Source organism: Phyllostomus hastatus, unplaced genomic scaffold, assembly GCF_019186645.2.
Source record: "Phyllostomus hastatus isolate PE091 unplaced genomic scaffold, TTU_PhHast_1.1 phas_contig_495, whole genome shotgun sequence".
In the NCBI taxonomy this organism is placed as follows: domain Eukaryota; kingdom Metazoa; phylum Chordata; class Mammalia; order Chiroptera; family Phyllostomidae; genus Phyllostomus; species Phyllostomus hastatus.
The window spans coordinates 7,675,322-7,693,174 of record NW_025333895.1 but is presented as its reverse complement, the minus strand read 5'-3'; the positions used below and the strand labels follow the sequence as shown (position 1 = coordinate 7,693,174).

Below are 17,853 nucleotides of genomic sequence, written 5' to 3'. Positions count from 1 at the left end.
TGCGCGCGCCCGGCGGTGGATGCCAGGCCCAGGTGCCCCGGCGGCGTCCGCCCAAAGGAGGGAAACTGGTGCGCGCCCCCGAGCTCGAGCGGTGGGGCCCGCCCCTCACACCTGCGGCGGGCTGGGGCGGGGCCGCGGCTGACCCCGCCCACCCGCCGGCCGCTGCCCGGGAGCCCGGGCGGAACGAACAGCGGGGCCCGAGCGGCCGGCGGCGCGGCGCAGACAATGGGAGCGGCGCTGGCGGCGGGGGCCGCGGAGCCCCGGGCCCGGCGGGGACGGGAGGCCGCGCCATGAGCCTCGCAGCCGGGCGCCCCCCTGTGCGGCGCGCAGGCCGAGGCGAGCGGCCTCTGCGAGTCCCGGGCCCCATCCAGGGGCCGGCGATGCGCTGCCGGGGCTGAGGATGATGGTAGATTGCCAGGTAAGTGCCACGCCCGGCCTCGCCGCCCTCCCCCGCGTCACGGGTGGAGGAGGCCAGCATGTCCCCCGCCACACCCCATCCGGCGGGGAGGGAGCGCGGCGCTGCCTTCACGCTCGGCGCGCGCTTACGCAGTTCCGCGTTCAACCCCTTCTGGTACAACTGGGAAACTGAGGCCAGGAGAGAGGCAGGGACTGGCCCGGGGCCCACGAGGTGGGCAGAATCCAGGGAAGCGGGAAGGGTTTCAGCCTTTTAGGCCAGCCTCACGTCTCCCGTGGGGTTTTCCTTTGGGAATGAGAGCCCCCTAAGATCCTGGGGAAACCCCGGTCCACCCCTCCCTGGTGGGGCTGTTTCCTCTGGGCATCCCCACACGGGCACGGGCACACGCACACACATTGACTTCCCAGGCGGGGGCCGTGGAGTGGGTTCCGAGGACCCGTGCACACTGCGGAGGTGACAGGGAGAAGCAGAGAGAGGCTGGAGGCAGCCCAGCCACCGGGCAGGAGCATCTAGTCTCCTAGCAACGTGCCAGGGGTCCTTAACGCGGAGGGGAGAGATGCCAGACTGATGGCCAGAAAGTCCCAAGGTGCCCAGGGGTCCGTCTGGGCTGGGGCCATCCCCAGGGTAGCCGGGAGAGGACTCGGAGCCCCGCGTCCTCCGCTGCGGGCCCTGAATTAGGAGACCCCCCCCCCAGGGTGCAGGCGGCTGCAGGAGAGAAAGCCGCAGCCCACTCCTCTGTACATTCGGGTGCATAAAGCTTGTGACACCAAGGGTCCCACAGGCTCCTGGAAGAGTCTGGTGTCCCTGGCCCTCCATCCATGACCCCACTGTGCTCTGGGTCCTTGGAAAATGAGGTCCTTCTGAGCGGCCTGGGAGGTGGGGGTCCTGGGAGCTGGGTGGTGTGGGACAGGGCAGAGCAATGGACGACTCCTCTGGGGACCAAGGACAAGGCCATCCTTGTTGGACTTGGGGTCCTCGTGTGGAGGCGGGTTCGGAGTTATTGCCCCAGCGGGGTGAGGAGGCCTCGTGAAGGAAGTGGACTCCAGGACAGTGCAGGGAAAGAAGGGATTCTGGGGCCCCAGGTGTCACCCCGGAGCCTGCAGGTCCTGTTCCTGTGCCCTCCCGCGCCGCGGAGGGCAGCTGCCTTGACTACATTTAAACAAAGGTGTGTGTTTTGTTTCTGGTTTCCGTGCCTGGACTGCATTGCCGGGACTGACCACCAGGGGGCGGGCTGCGCCCACTGTGCTCACAGGAGCTGCGGGAGCCAGGAAGGGACACCCAGGGGTCATTCCGAGCATCCGGCTGCCTCGGACCCCACGTGCACCTTTTATTATTAGTCTCCCCATCCACAGTGTGAGCTGCTCAGAGGCGGGAGGGGCGCCAAGACCCTGCCATTATTCTTTCCGTTCCTGTGCCCCCCCACACACACACTCGCCCTGAGCAGGAGGGGGGCTGGGCCTGGGGCGGCCGTGTTCCCAGGACCCACGGGGTCCCTGCCCTCCGGGAGCTCACAGCCCAGGAGAGATGAGCATTGCTGTGGGGAAAGGGGGCAGGTGCTTTCGGGACCCTGGGTGGGGCCGAAAGGCCCCCAAGGTGACATTTATGCTGGGACCAGAGGACCAGAAGAGCCAGCCCTGCGCAAGTCCGGGGAACAACGTGTGGGCGGGGGGGCGGGGGGGGTGGTGGAGACTTGGAGGTGGGAGTGAATCTTCAGGGAGGAAGTCAGGGAGGAAGCCGGAGCGGGGTGGCGGGAGAGAGCGGGGATCCCGGAGGGAGGGAGCTGGGAGGGCAGCTCCCAGTACCAGGTCCTCCGTGCCTGTCTCGTCTTGCTGGTTGTCCGTGCCGAGGGAGTGACAGCATTGTCCTAACTTGCCCTTACATGACCAAAGGCTGAGCATCTCACAGACTCTGTGACCGGGACTCCTCTCACGCCAGGTCTCCCAGGGGGCTGGAGCCCTGTTCCCACCCGAGGTGCTGCCGGGGGGGGGGGGGGGCGGGCGGGTTTCTCTCTCCAAGACCAGTCCGGTTATCGGCAGGATTCCTCGGGGCAGGCACCTCAGAGAGAAACATTCCAGGAGAAGGTGTCCCGTGGTCAGGGTCGGTTCCGGGAGGTGCCGTGCGGAGGAGGGCGATTGGGGCCGGTGTCTGTGGAGACTCATCTGGATTGCGCCCTCGCTGCCCTGGGCCTCCACCTGAGCCGGTGGCAGGTTCTGGGCGCTAGGCTGGACCACACTGGGCCAGGCAGTGGGGCCGGGCCAGGCCAGGCCAGGCCGGGCAGGGCTGGTGCGGGCTATCTGGGCTTCCTGGGGCTACTTCAATGAAGGGCCACAAACTGAGTGGCCCAGAGCAACGGGAGTTTCTTTTCTCTCGGTTCTGGAGGGCAGAGGTCCAAAATCGAGGGGTCCGCAGCACCGTGCTCCCTGAAACCTCTGGGAGGGGACACTTCCTGCCACCTCCAGCACCTTCCTGGGGGTGGCCGGCTTGTCTCTTCGCTCCATCACTCCGATCTCTGCTCCCGTCCGCCCGTGGCCACCTCTGTGCTTCTGTGTCCAGTCTCCCCTCCTCGTGTGAGGACAGCAGCCATTGGTTCTGATTAGGGCCCACCCTCATCCCGTGTGGCCACACAGCAGGGTGCCTGGAGTGAGTCCTTTTCCCTGAAGGCCAGGTACCCCGCTGCCCGCAGGTGCAGGGAGCAGCTGGGGTCCGAGGCGGTCTCTGGGACTTGCCTGCAGCTGGGGATTGTGGGTGCAAGTGGTGTCAGTGGAGCCTGGGGTGTGTGTGCTCAGGGACAGCTGGCTCCCCCGGCTGGCAGGCCCTGGCGCAGCGCCAGCAGGTGGCGCTGTGACCTCAGGGCCGCTCAGCGCTGCTTTGAGTGGCAGCTGCCTAGACAAAGGTCTCACCTCCGGTTTCCAAGAGACAACATTCAATTGTAAACAGACCAGCAGCACAGTCATCTCAGAGGTGACACGCTGCGGAGGAAGTCACACGAGGCGGGGCCCCAGGGTACTGCCTGGGTGGCAACGTGGTGGACGGGGCAGGGACACCGCTGTCGGGAGTTCTCTTCCTCCCTCACCTGCCAGCCGAGCCGGCCGGTCCCCGAGGTTCCAGGGGCCCTGCAGCTACGGTTTCACCTGCGGTTTCCAGAGGACAGCTCTCCCGTGACCGCAGGGCAGGGCGCGGCCCAGTCTGGGGCACACGGAAGGCAGCGTGGACACCTCCCCCCACACAAAGCAGGGAGGGCCACCGCCTCCCTGCCAGAGGGTGGGCCCCCGGAGAGGGCGCACAGGCCCGGGGTGGGGGCTCCTGACCCCACAGTTCCCATGCCGCGGGCTCTCGGCAGCGGGTCGTGGGTTTGAGCGACAGCTATTGGTCGAGGGCCCCTGTGCGAGAGGACGAGACTGCAGGGCAGGGGTGCGGGGCCAGCAGTGGAGCCAGGCCGACGGTACTGGGCTGGAGACCTGGGGACCTGGATTCAGGGGCCACTCTGCCGTTAGAGGCGCGCCCGCCGTGGGGCCTGCCAGGCCCCTCCCACACCCCTCTCCTGGGCTGTGGAGGCACCTGGCGGTGACCACCGGTCCTCAGCGCCCTCCCTGCACCTGCCCGTGGGCCACCCTGCCTCACCATGTCCATGAGGTCAGTGCCACAGCTGTCCTCACCGGTGGGGAAGCCGGCACCGGAAGGCGAAGGGACTCCCACCCACTGCTGGGGGGTGGCAGGGCCGGTGGGGGCACGCCCCTGGTGCAGACAAGCCTGGGGGGCGGGGCCGGCACAGGTGCTGGGACGGAATCCTTCCCGATTACAGTGCGCGAGCGCCCGGAGGCCGGGGCCGGGCAGGCCCAAGGCGGTGGTTAGCAGCGGGAGTGGAGGCGTAGACAGGACTAATGAGCCCCCTTGGTCGCCCCGCTAATGAAGGCCTTCAGTCGGCTCCCGGCTCCGAATTTTCTCGGGTTCTGGGCTTTTGAACTTCAAGGAGTCTTCTCTCGGGGTCACGGCCCGGCGGGTCCCTGCGGGGGTCAGGGCACGAGCTTCTGAAGCTCAGAGCCTCCTCCCGGGGCAGCCAAGCCAGGGAGAGGGCGTCCCCCTAAAAATGACATGCCCCAGAAGGGAGAGTTTCCATGGCAACCCAGAGCCGTTGCTTGGCAACTACAGGACCCCAAAAGACTTGCCTGCAAAAAGGGTTGGGGTTGGGGCTTTCCCATGGCCTGTGTGTGTGGACCTGGGCTACTCCTCATGGCCGATCCCCACCCCCAGCACCCCCTCTACGCCCCCACCCTTCCTGAGGGAAACCCCAGCCAGCTCCCCACTCCTCATCACCAGTCCCCTAGCAACGGAGGCTATTTCCTGGATACCTGAGTGACAGGTGGCCGAGCTGGGGCAGATGTCAGGGAGCGCAGTGGGCGGGTGGACGCAAGCATGAGGGGGCGGGGCAGGGGGGCGGTGCTTTGCACCCTCTGCACCCTGCAGCCTCCAGCGACCTGGGCCTCGGCGCAGGGGGGCAGGGCAGGGTGTGGCTTGGTGGGGGGGTGGGCAGAGCCCCCTGAACTGTGGTTCTGGGCCGCAGGCGGAGGGACAGGCAGCCTCAGTGTAAGGCCACCACTGGCTTTGGGGATGGACACCTGAATCTGTGTCCCACCCAGCTCAGCGCTTGTGACTGGGCGTCCTAGGCGTCCTAGGGCAGGCACGGGACCCTCCGAGCCTCGCCGCCCCCCCCCTCCCGCTGTGAGGAAAGTGGCCGCCTCTGTCTGGGCTGCTGTGGACATGGAAGGAAATGGGCCCCGACGGCTCCCTTAGGCGGCTGCCTTAGCCTGTGGGTGCTGACCGCGCGTGCGGCCGTGCAGAGGGCACTGGTGGGGGCTGTGTCCAGCCCGGAGGGAGGAGGTGGCCGAGCCCCTGACCACAGGAATGGAGGGCGGGGATGGACTTTGGAGCTGATAAAGGTGAGGCTTGGAGGCCAGAAGGTGGTTGGTGGGGGGTGGAACGGTTGATGACCCCCCCCCGAGGGGTTTCAGGGCACACTCAGGGAGCCAGGATCGTGATCTGACCTTGACCATGCTCTCTCTGGTGACCTTGAGCCTCCCTGGCTGCCTCTGTCACATGGGGAGGGGGTGTGCCCACCGCCCAGCCGCAGGGAGGCCAGCAAGGCGCCCGTCCCTGTGCGGGACTCCTGTTTCCGGTCTGCGGGCGGGTGTACCAGCTGATCCAGTGCGGGACTCCATCCCCCCACACCCAGGACTCTGCCCTGCCGACCCCATTCAGACTCTACGTGGGAGGAGGGGCGGGTGAGGCAGAGCAGACCTCGAGGGCCCGGAGCTGCAGGCAAAGCCGGTGAGCGGGAGTGGGGAGCCCAGGCCAGGCCCCTGCCTGCGTTCTTGCTGGTGGTCCTGCCCAGCGTGTGGGTGGAGGGGTGAGTCCAGGGGCTTGGCCCTGGAAGGGAAAGAGGCCACTCTACCCCCCACCCCCGTGGTGGCCCAGGAGGGGGGTCAGGAGGTGGAGGTCAGCGGTCGGAGGGAATGAGACACTAAAAAACCGGGAGTGCTGGCCCACCCCCTCTGCTCCCCGAGCGGCAGGGGCAGAGTGAGGCTGCGCCCCCCCCCCGACCCCATCTTTCCCTCCTGAGAGGACAGAACCCGCCCTGGGGCTTGAGGGCCACCCAGGTGCCCCCCTCCTTCCGGGCGGGCCGGGGCCCAGAATCGGTTCCCTCCGGAGCGGCTCAGGCCTCCTCCCGGACCCCACCCGAGACTCCAGGGGGGCCGCCTGAGTACGGAGCGAGCTGGTCAGTTGGGAGGAAAGTGCCCTCAGTCAGCAGCGCCCCCGAGTCCAGGAACCTCCCCACTGACACCGCCCTCCCACCCCCCAGCAGGCTCCAGCCTGGCCACAGGGCTCGGTCTCGGGCAGCCCTTTCCCTGTGATTGCCTGCTCCAAGGGGGAGGGTAAGGAGCGAGAGGGAGGGGCGGCGTGTTTCAGGCCCTGGGGCTGTCGCCACCTAAACTTAGTCGGTTCCAGTGGGATTTGTCACTCCCCCTCCGAGGGAGGGGCAGCTGGCCCTGACCGTCTCCACCTGCGGCCTGTGGGTGGCCAAGGTTGTCTGGGGGTAGGGGGAAGTCTGGAGAGGGGTGGGCACCCTGGCTTGGCCACGCAGGCCCCCAGACGGGCAGGCTCCGTAAGCCGTCCGTGCCTGGGTCGCCCACCCGTGGACTCCCGGAGGTCAAGGTGCGTGGGGTGTTTCTGCAGCACCTGGCGGTTGCACAAGCAGCCCCTGCAGGTGGCGAGCGGGAAATGTCACTTCCCTTCGGTGGAAGGCAGGTGGCCGGGTGGCCCGCCAGCTGTGAACACCAGAAGGCTCGACTGCCCCGGGGTCAGGGGCCCAGAGAAGCCGAGCCGATTGCTCCGGACAGACGGGGAGCCCCACCGGGGCCCCCACCCCCTGAGCCCTGCATGGGGGGGATGGGGTGCGGACAAAGAAGCCCCGGAGTGCCTTTGATCCTCTTCTTGCTCGGGGGCTGAGATTCAAGGGTGAGGCAGTTGGCCTGGCCTGAGGCCCTGGGCCAGAGCCGGCGGGCCTCGGGGTGGGGTAGGGTGGGGTGGGGTGGGGTGGGCGGGCAGGGGCCGCGTCCGGCAGCGGGGAAGGGCTGAGCGGGCAGCACCGCCCGCCCCCCTCTCATGGCAGGTGATTTCGATTCTTCGGGATCTCAAGGGGCGTTTCCTTCCCGGACTCCCGGGGCTGGAAAACCCCAGCCCAGAGCGCGCACACTGCCTGCCCCCGTGTCCACTGCCGGGGATCCTGGGGGATGGGGGTGTCTTAGGAGCATCCCCTGCCTTTGGCGGCCACTTGCACCTCTGAGCGACTCGTGACCGTGTGCGTCACCGTGTGCCCCCTGGGTGCCTGGCGGAGCCCGGGGTTTGGCAGAAGGACGAGGGGTGGCAGGAAGGTGGGACAGAGGCAGTGTCTCTGAGAAGGGTCACTGGGCCTCAGGGCCCTGGGAACCGCCCCCCTGGCCATGGGGGACCTCCATGGTGGAGAGGGCCTGCGGGAAAGAGGGCAGCGGGCACCAGCCCCCCGCCTCCCGGCAGCCAGCTGGGGGGGGGGCCCGAGGCCCTTCCCAGCAGCCAGGGCAGCTCAGGAGCCCCCCTCTGACAGGACAGCCAGCCCTGCCTCCCAGCCCTGAGCCCCCACGGCGGGTGGTGGCACCGGGCACGCGGTGTCCCTGGCACGGCCGGCGGCCTCCTCACCACAAGGGCCCGTTTGTCTCAGCCTTCCCGGCCCTGAAACCCCAGTGACCAGGCTCCGCGGGACACGGGGGACTCCGCGTCCTTGGCCCGGCCTCGGCCGGCTCTGGCCTGGCGTCTCGGAGGGGCTTTGCAGCCCGGCGTGCGTGCTGAAGCCCCTTCTACGTACCCACGCTCCCCTCGGGGGCCCGGAACGTTCAGGAAGGAGGGGAAAACCAGGCAGACCCAGAGCTGCCTGCCTCCCCCCACGGACACCACCCCGCACCACAGCCCGGCTGCCCCTGCTCCGACCCCCACCTGGGCGCACCTCCCCCCGCGGCTGCACCACCGGCCTCGGGTTCTGGGGGGCACTTTCCCGGCAGGTTGGCAGAGGGCCCCACGCTTCCTCCTTGCCATCCCTCAGGCTATCCCCCAGCTTTGTCACCTCCTCCAGGAAGCTTTCCTGGTGACCTTCCTGCAAGGAACCCTTGGGCCCTGAACTCCGAGTTATTTTCCACTCCAGGAACTTGGAGGCTGGAGGCACTATCCCCCGCTCTCGAGGAGCTCACCCCTTCCCGTTTTAGCGAGAGGGAAGGACTTAAAAAGCGCTGAGCACACCAGTGCCCTTCCTGCTCCCAGGCTGCGTGCGTGCGTGCGTGTGCGTGCGTGCGAGCAGCTGTCTTCCCGGCAGCAGTGTGAGCACTCGCTGCAGGCCCCCCCGCCCCCAGCGGGCGGCACCCGGGCACCTGGGCGTGAGGGGAGGCGGGACAGGTGTGGCTGTTGCCCTCAGGGAGCTTCGAGCCCAGGGGGGTGTTGGGGGGAGCATGAAACTATCCCACAGCCGGGAGCTGTTTTCATTAATGTCTTCACTGAGAGTTACTTTCTCAGCCCACCCGCCCTGCGTAAGGTTGCAGCACCCCCAAGCCCCCTCCGTAGACCCTGTCCACGGCGCTTCCAGCCGAGAGTTTGGCCCGGACAGGCTTTGGGAGTCAGAGGCCGTCCCGTGCAGGGCCCAGGACGGGGCTCAGCGAGGGAAGTGAGTGGCCCACTCCCCCCGGCCAGCCAGGGGCAGGCTGGGGGGTGGTTGCACGCACAGCCCCGGCTCGCAGCTGCTGCACTAATTCCTAAAGCCGGGCTCCTTGCGAGCTGGGCGTGGGGGCCGGGGGCTGCGGGGGCCCTTGGCGGCGCTGGCTCCTGCCGGGCGCGACGCCAGCAGGAGTGTCTGGGACGGAGCCTGGATTCTCGGGTCCTCGGCTTCTTGGCAACCTGCGTGACTCAGTGGGTTGGTGAGAGGCCAGCCAACGCGGGGGAGCCCAGCGGCGGGCGCCCAGCAGCAGAGCGGCCACCCTTGGGTTGCAGCAAACCTCCGTTGCCAAAATAAGCACACCGCTTTCTGCCTGCCCCCCAGCAGGTGCTTCCTGTGGCCCTGCTGTTCTGGGGGTTCCCCTGGTCTCCCCAGCCTGGGGCAGGGGGCAGGGTTTCCCCCTGGTGGCGGCTGCCCTTTTACAAGTCACGCAGGCCCGCACCGCACCCCCACCCCTCAAGCCGGCAGCTTTCCTGTTAGGCGGGGCTCTGGCCCGCAGAGGGCGCCGTGAAGACAGGACCTTCTGGACTCACTGTAAAAAGCTGGGGGGCCTGGGAGCGCCAGCCGCACGGCCAGGCTGCTGGGTGGCTTGGGGGGTGAGTTTGGTACCGTGTCCGTGCTTTTGTCCCGGAGCCCACCTGCAAACCTGCCCCAGACGTCGTGACGACGACCAGACGCCCCACACTGGCACACGTCAGCGAGTAGTGGAGATACTGAGGGAGAACCGACTCTGGCTGAGGCAGGGTCGGCGGGGAGGGCACTCGGGGAGTGGAGGTCAGAACCCCCAGCTGGGCCTCATGCCGGAGACAGAGCACCGGCCCGCTGACGGGGACCCCGCAGTCCCTAGCCTGCCAGTGCAGCCGGGGGCAGATCCGCCTGGGACCGCGCACCCGGTGCAGAGTGGGGGGAGGCACGCTGCCCCGGGGACCCACAGGCTGGGGCGTGCCCCTCGCCGTGGCGCCCACTCCGTGCGGCCCTGGGCCACGCATCTGCCCTCTCCCGGCCTCGGTTTTCTCTGCTTCACAGCAGAGGCGGCCGCCAGCTTCACCGGACGCTGCGTGGGGAAGGGCTCTGTGCCCACGGAGGAGCCCCCCAAGGCGGGGCCAAGCTGGGTTCTGGGGGTGTGGGGGTGCAGCAGGAGCTGCTCCTGCCTCCCAGGCCTCCGAGTGCGGGCAAGGGTTTGTTTGTCCTCAGGCAGCAGGCTGGCGGGATTGCCAGGCGCCTCAGTCAGGGCACGGGAGGGAGGAGAGGCCCGGGTGGGTGCGTGCGTGCCTGGGCCGCGCCCTCTCCCCGGCTCAGGGGCTGGGGTGCCCCCCCCCGACACCAAACAGAGCCGGGCTGGCCGGGATTGTGTGTTCAGCGACTCGACCGAGGGCCTCAGGTTCCCAGAAACTCGGGGGGAGGGAGCTGAGCTGCCCCTGGCCCCCAGCCGGACCCCAAGGCAGGTCAAGAGGCTGCAGGAAAGAGGAGCGAGGCCAGGCGAGGCCTCTCCTATCTGCTTCCTGGACAGGATGTCGCGCTGGGTAAACAGCTTCGAGAGGAGTCACTGCTCTGGCTCTGAGTCATGGCTCCTAGCGACAGCCACGCAGTGTTTATCAACAGTGCGCTTCCCCCCCCCCCCCCACCCCCCCCAGAGCCTGCCCCTGGGAGCCCGGGAAGGGGGAGGGGCCCGCAGATGGGGGCTGCAGCCGGCCCCCCACGGGGGCTCCCCCACAGAGGGCTTGAGTCTGGGCCGTGTCCTGAGCCGGGGGTCGTTGGGGCCGGGCTGGTGTGTGGCCGGCCGGCTGTGGCGTCCCGTGGCCACGGGGCACGGTGGGCAGAGGGCTGTGGGACCTTCGGCGGGTACGGGACCCCCGTGTCCCGGGACAAGTGACGGCTGTGCCGGCGAGAACGGCACCCGGGTGTTGTTCCGGGGAGCCGGATCGGACCTCGGTGCGGCCGCCTCGGTACTTGAGTTCTGGCCGCGAGGGGGCTCGGAGCTGAGCCCGGGACGGTACGAGAGCGCTGATTCAGAAAAAAGCCGCAGAGCCCCAGCGGGTGACTCAGTGGCTGGGAGTATCGTCCCATATGCCAAAAGGTTGTGGGTTCGATTCCTGGTCTAGGCACGTATGGGAGGTAGCCACCTGATGTTTGTCTCCCTTCGAAGTTTTTCTCTCTCTCTAACATCAGTACACAGCCCTGGCTGCTGTGGCCCGGTGAATTGAGCGTCGGCCTGCGAACTGAAGGGTCACGGGTTCGATACCCGGTCAAGGCACACACCTGGGTTTAGGGCCAGGTTCCCTGGAGAGAGGCAGCCGATTGCTGTTTCTCCCCCTCCCTCCCTTCCTCTCTCTGTCTCAAAATAAATAAACTCTTTTAAAAAATCAAATCAAACCAATAAACACATCCTCTGGTGAGGATGAGAAAACCGAAAGCAGAAAGTCGCCGAGGTGGAACACATGGGCTCCGGGACCAGCTCTCGGACGGAGAAGAGGGCCGGGGCGGGGGGGCTGAGCGGAGAGACCACCGGGAAAGGGGGCGCACCTGGGGGAAGGGGAGGTGGGTGGGGAGAGGGACAGCAGGGGGATTGCAGGGGCAGCCCCGGGGGAGGGGGAGGGGGAGGGGAGCTGGTCTCCGAGCCTGCTGACTGGGGGGCGCCAGGGCAGAGGTCGTCCGTCAGCTGCTGGTCCGGAGGTCAGCCCCGGGGCCGCTGTGTGGTTCTGCTGCTTCTCTGGGCCTGGAGCTGGGCCACAGCTGAGATGTTACCCCCCAGGGTGGCGGTGGGCGGGGGGGCTTCAGGGACTGGACACTCAGAGAGCCTGCCTGCACGGGAGTCACGAGGCCACTCGGAGGCAGGACTAGCAACGTGCGGGGGGCGGGGGGGGGCGGGAAGGTCAGGGGAGGGCCCAGACCGCAGGACGGTGATATGAAAGGTCATGGCGGGGGTGGGGGCGGGGGGGGAGTTCCTGGTTTTCGAAGCTCTGCCCATTGCTAGGCACCTGAGGCTTTCTGGCCCGGTGACCTTCCGTACCTGGCCCCTCGGCCTTCCACCTGCCGACCACAGCGGGAGGGCGGCACCGTCGGATGGGACGGCTCACGGGCCGCAGGAGAGAGTGTTCCCGGGTGCACCGAGCTCTGTCCCCGCCCGCGGCACGGCGGCACAGCCTACGGCGGCAGGGGTGCAGGTAGACCGCCCCTAGCTGTGCCCCGCCCCAGAGCCCCGGCTCTCCGTGGCCGCTCTGGTCTTCGTCCCAGGCGGTGACAGTGATGCGGTGCACCATGTGGCGACACCAGGCCAGCAGGGAACAAAGGAGCCTCTGCCCTCCTCCCCTGAAGGAGGGGCGGGGGGGGGGGCGTGTTGTGCCTTAATTGCCTGCAGCTGGTTAACCTGCCGCCAGGCTGTGACTCAGCCCCACTGCCCCGGGGCAGCCTGGGCCGGGGCTGTCTCAGAAAGGAATAGCCCCAGTCTGGGCCCTGCGGCTAGGTAAACTGTGCTGGAGGCTGGGGTGGCGGTCAGAGAGCCCCGGAGCCCCATCTGGGCTTGGGAGCTGTGGAAGGGGATGTGCTGCCTTGCACAGGGCCTGGGGCCTGCTCCGTACACGCTGGTTGGCTGGTTGGCTGGTTGGATCGAAGCCGTTAACACACACAGACGCCACGAACAGGACAGCATGGTTCCCTCTGGGTCCCCGTGCCCGCCCTCGCCCTCGAAGGGCCCCCTGAAGCTCCCCACCCCTGCAGACCGTTCACACAGTGGGACACCTTTTCCGTCCCCTCGCCCACTGGTCCCTTCCATGGCACTGGGCCCAGCGAGCCACCTCGAGATGAGGGGGCCACAGCTCAGGGGAGCCCCCCACCCTGTTTTATCTAATGCCCCCAAAGGCTACAGAGAGCTCCCTGGGACAGGGACTGGTGGGACAGACGCCACCGGAGGGGTTTGGGTGCAGGGGTCCGTGTGCTCTGGCTGTGGGCCCTAGGGTGGGCTAAGGCAGGCTGGAGGGCAGCTGCTACAGGGTTCCCCCTGGAATGCCCCCCGCCTCCTTTCTCTGATGCCCACCCCCCCAGCCCTCCACCTCGGGGCGCCCACCCACATCCCCTAGAGAACCGCACCTCAGGGCCTCCTGACTGGTGTGTGTAAGTAACCCTTCCTCCTGTGAAAGGAGTCCTCCTGCAGAGCCTGGTTGTGGGAGTTCAAGGTGGGGAGTTCAAGGTCGAGAGCTCCGGGTAGGCTGGGCTGGGGAGGAATTTTAGTTTTAAAAGCCCTGCACCCCCCGCACCCTCCCTCCCTCCACAGTGGGTGAGGGCGCTGAGGCTCGGTGGGAAGAGGAACCTGTAGGTCCCACGGGGAGCCCGGTCTCTGCTCACGAGCTCGGAGCTGCCGGCTCAGCCGTGTCCCCCGCGCCCCACAAAGCCACCGGAAGAGGATGTGAGACGGTTCGAGTGCCAGAGCGGGCGCTGGCGGAGCCTGGCGTTGGGGCGGCACTCAGGGCCCGGCCCCCCCACCGGGGCCCACCCTGTGCCTGCACGCTGGCTCCGGAGCCCCTGCCCGTCCCCCCTCTTCCGGCCTCCGTGGCCCCCTGGAGCCGGCCTGCTGCCCAGCAGGGGCCCAGGAGAGTAAGGAGTGGGCCCAGGCTCTGCAGGTTCCCGGGTCCAGACTCTGGCCAACGCTGGTAGCAGGAGCGGCAGCCACCCGCGGAGCTGCTCACGTGGGCCCCGATTCTCCCCGGGAGCCCCAGGCTCGTCCCTGCCCCCCCCCCCACGGGGCCTCAGCGTTTCCACGGGTCAAAGGGGCCGCGGGCTTGTTCTGCAACGTCCAGGCTCTGCTTTGCAGCAAAGAGAGAAACACAGAGATGATGAGGTCACGCGTTTTCCTTACGTGTGCTCGCGTAACAGCTGCCCTCGTCCCCGACGGCTTGCCCTCCTCGTCACTCCCGGGGTCTTCTCTGAGGTGACGGTGATGGTGGCGGCTGCGTTGTTTTCTTCAGCTGCACTCCTTGGCGAAGCAAACAGCTGGCAGCCCTAGGTTGGTGCTGCAGCTTCAGATGGAACTGCCTGTCCTGGTGCCAGGGGGAGGGGCTCCGCGTGGCAGAGGAGGCTTCCAGAAGGAGGCGTGACTGGAGGGAAGCGGCATCCCCTGCGCTCCCCCCACAGCGCCTGGCTGGGTGCATGCCCACCTGGTGGTCCCCCGGGGGGGGATCCTGTTTGGATCTCAGGGACCCGTGCCTGCTGCCACCTTTCCGACTCGGGGTGTGGTTTCTCCACTGGCGGGGGGTCAGGGCCCAGGGCCCCAGGTTGCTGGGGTGTTGGAGGGGACAGCTGGGCTCACCCCTGGAGAGCAGGTTCCAGGGCCAAGCCGGGGCCACCGGCCCAGCTCAGGAAGGCCCCGTCCACACTTCCTCGGCTGGTGCACAGCCCGGGACGAGCGGGAATTCCTGGCCCTGCCTGTCATGGGAGCAGGTATGACAGCGACGCAGGTGACACCAGGTCTAGGCACTCGGGTGCGCGACTCCCCTGAGGCAGGCAGGCGGGCAGACACGGGCACGCCGGCAGAGGGCTTCCCCGGGAGCCCGGCTCCCACCGGCCATGGCCCGGGCAGGCAGGCCCGGCGGGCCCAGGGGCAGGAAGGGCTGGGTGTTCCTCGCCTGCGTCTCGGTGGTGACCGCCAGGAGGTGGACCATTGCCCGCCATCCCAGTCCCACCACCCGGAGCCCCACGCCGTGGCCAACGCCTGTGCTCGCCCCGGCCACCGAGGTGAGTTTCCAGGGCAACTGGCGCCTCTGGGAGAGGCGGGTGGCTCCCCTCCCCTTCCCCCCCCCCCCCGAAACTGGTTGAAGGAGTCTGGCGGGACGCCACTACAGGGAGTCTCCTCCCGCTGCCTGGGCGTGAGAGGAGGGCGCCCACCTGTGGGCCTGCCCACCTGTTCCCCGCAGGCGGGTGGCCCCACGCTGTCCTCGCGGCTCCGGTTCAGACGGACGGCGCTTCTCAGATCACCAGGGCCCTTGTGCTGTGCCTCAGCGCCTGCTGTCCTGCCGGCCCTGGCGGCCAGGTGGTGGCCTCACCGTCGTCACCACCTGGAACGGCTGTCCCCATGTTGCTGGTGGACAGACGGGGGCTCAGGGAGGTGAAACTGAGGCGCGGAAGGTGCTGAGCGGGGACTTGAGCGTAAGCCTAGGCTCCCCGTGTTATGGGGCCGTGTCCCCCAAACACACGGTGTCCCAACCACCGGCGCCGCAGGGACAGGGTCACTGCGGGGCCCCCTGTGTGGTAGCTGTTTCCAGCTGCTGCTGGCTGACCATGCAGCACTGCCGTGGGACACCGCTGCGTCCTGATCGGTGCCCCCGCTTGGGGACAGGTTTGGGGCTGAGACCCGGGCCTGCCTGGCCGTCAGTCCCTTCCCCAGCCACGTGGGCCCAGTCCCCCGCCCCCCCCAGCAGGGGCCCTGCGAGGGACAGGAACCGGAACCTCCGTCTCTGTCTCTGACTCCTGCCTTGCACCTCAGGCTGTCACCTGTTGGACTGGTGGCCTTCAGAGGTGTCCGGTGTCAGTGCCCCCGCCATGTCATCACTTTGGGGGTGGTGGGCAGTTGGCAGGGCAGCCGGGTTCCCACTCCATAGGCAGCATTTGTCACGGTGGCCCCGCCCCGTGGGGGTCTCCTTCCACACCCGAGGGGCTGGGAGGCCCCCAGCGAGCTCCGATCTTCACCTCCCTGGTGGGCAGTGCCACGGCCCCAGGCGTTGACGTCTTGTGTTCTGATCGTCCCGGGGCCGTGACGCCCAGTGAGGTCAGAGATTCAGGGTGACGGCGATGCCACATCCTCCACCCAGGACGGTCCTCTTAGGTTTGGAGGCCTTGCTTCCCACCTCCCGACCACCCCCAGGCTCTGCCTCCTGCCTGTGGGGATCCCTCCCGTCCTCGGAGGAGGAGGAGGAGGAGGCCCTGGAGGTTCCCAGAAAGCAGCGGAGGAGGCGGGGCAGAGCCAGGCCCGCCCACGGTTCCCGGGCTCCCGCGCCCGGCCCGGGCATGCCGCCTCCTGCCGAGGTGTGTGCTCATCCGCCCACAGGGGGCCTCCCCAGGACCCGGGCAGTCCGGGAATGGTGACGTCTCCGTGGCCAGGCCACACCCTCTGTGTCCTCCCCGAGCCCTAAAGACAGACCACAACAGGCAGGCAGACAGGTGACGCCGGCCGCCTACCCAGAGAGCTCTGGGAAAAGCTCTCCCTCCCAGGCCTGACCCGAGCCCCGGGACGCGGCTCCCTGTCCTCGCTGGGCCGAGCCCAGGCTGGAGGAGGTGACGGCCGAGACCTGGAGTCACCCAGACATCGCCCTGAGCCCCGTTCTTGCTCTGGGCCGTTGTGTGCCTGGCAGACGTCCCCAGAGCCACCCCTGGGGCCCCGTGATTCACCCCGCAGGTACCCAGCCCAGGGGCGGGTGGGAGGCGGGAAGTAGGGGCCAGGCAGAGGAGGCGCCGGCTGGAGGCCTTGGGGGCGGGGCGCCGCAGTTGCGTGGTGCCGCGCCAGCCGGACTGGGCGTGGCCAGAGGCCCAGCCGTGCAGCTGGGGCTGCCCCGGCAGGTGGTCTTTTCGCCCGAGGGCGTGCAGGGACTGGTGGGGAGCTTTTGAAGGGGCAAGACCTCTTCGGTGGCCGTGGGTCAGGGGGACCGTGGTGGGATGACCGTGGGAAGGAAAAGGGGCCCCAGGTTTGGCCTGAGCACACCTCTCCCTTAGCCCGGAGGATGGGAGGCCCAGTGGGGCCGGGGGCAAACCCAGACGTGCCCCGGCTGGAGGGGACGGCTGCTGGTCAGCTCCCTCCCAGCGTCCCGTTGCTCATGGGAACACAGGCCTCGTGTGGCCGGGTCATCCGAAGTCACGGGAGAAGCCAGAAATGTCGGTTTTTATGTGAAATCACCTGACCTTTCGCTGTTGGCTCAAACGTCGGAAAACACTTTGCAAGCCAAACAAAACTCGAGTGGGCTGGCCCTGACCTGGTCTCGTTCCCGGCCGTGGGTGCACTGCCTGCCTTTCCAGCGCCCCATGTGAGGACCATCCCAGCCGTGGGCCAGTCTGGACAGCACAGCGGTGTGGTGGGGGGCGGGCTGCTGTGACCCCCTAGGAAGGGCAGGTGCACCCCTTCCCACAGGGAAAGGGTGGGGACCTGGGACCTCAGGGTCTGGGGGCACTGTGAGCAGGATGAGGGGAAGGAGTGACCCCAATGTACAATAACCCCATGCGTCCTGCCGTGCGCCGTGCTCTCTTCCTCCCAGCAGACCCTCCAAGGGCACAGGTATCATAGCCTTGAACTTCAGGCTTGCCCAAGGCCCTGGGTGCCTCCAGCACCATCTGAGCTGTGTGGGCGCAGTCTCCCAGGTGCCCACGGCCTCAGCCCCCAGCCCCTTCTGTTGTAAGGGTGCTGCTGGGGCCCGAGGTCACTGCCACGGCCGGGGTCTGGAGACCGCTGCCTGTCCTCGATGGCTTCTGGGAGCCTCCGTGGCCTCCAAGGGCAAGCCTTCAAGGGTGTGTGTGTGTGTGTGTGTGTGTGTGAACTTCTATTGTGCAAAGTCCCCAGTAGACACAGAAGTGGGGAAAAGGGCCTAAGGACCCCCAGCTCGATGGTCGCAGTGAGAGCCCCCCTGCGTCCCGTCCCCTCTGACTGCCCACGTCCTCCCTCTCCCGCCCGGCGGACCGTGTGTACGGGGACCTGGCGTGCTCCCCTAATCGCAAGGCTGGCCCCGTGGTCACACCCAACAATAACGTCAGACGTCATCCCCTGTCCGGTAATGTGCACGTAATCCCAGTTGTGCCTGAGGATTTTTTGTTTTGTTTTGTTTTTTCAACAGTCGCCCTGTTAAAATGCACACATTGCGTTTGGTCGCTGCCTCTTTCTCACCTTTCTTTCAATCTGTAGTTTCCGCTTTTTACTTGTTGCCCGGAAATGGATCCGCGGCAGAAACTGGCTGGTTCGTCCCGTGAAGCCCCCCGGGACCTGGGTCGCGCCCCCGAGGGGTGCCGAATGCGTCCCTCTGGTCCCCGTGATTCCCCCGAATGGGCTACATGCGGAGGCCGGGTTGGGTTTGCACCGGGTTGAGGCAAGAACACTTCTGTGTCTTCCATCAGGCGGCAGGCACAGCGGGTCTGAGCCCCTCTCTTTTGGGCTGGCCCTGCCCTTGGTGTAAGGGAT

The 17,853-nt window shown here is 67.7% G+C and overlaps 1 protein-coding gene across 1 annotated transcript in view; it reads left to right on the top strand.

The window, feature by feature from the left end:
- Positions 1–118: 118 nt before the first annotated feature.
- Positions 119–17,853, top strand: part of RALGDS (ral guanine nucleotide dissociation stimulator) — a 38,912-nt gene continuing 21,177 nt past the window's right edge. Inside the window, exon 1 of the mRNA XM_045846250.1 lies at positions 119–418. Coding sequence (XP_045702206.1) covers positions 401–418 — 18 coding nt within the window. The 5' untranslated portion in view covers positions 119–400. The remainder of the gene's footprint in view (positions 419–17,853) is intronic.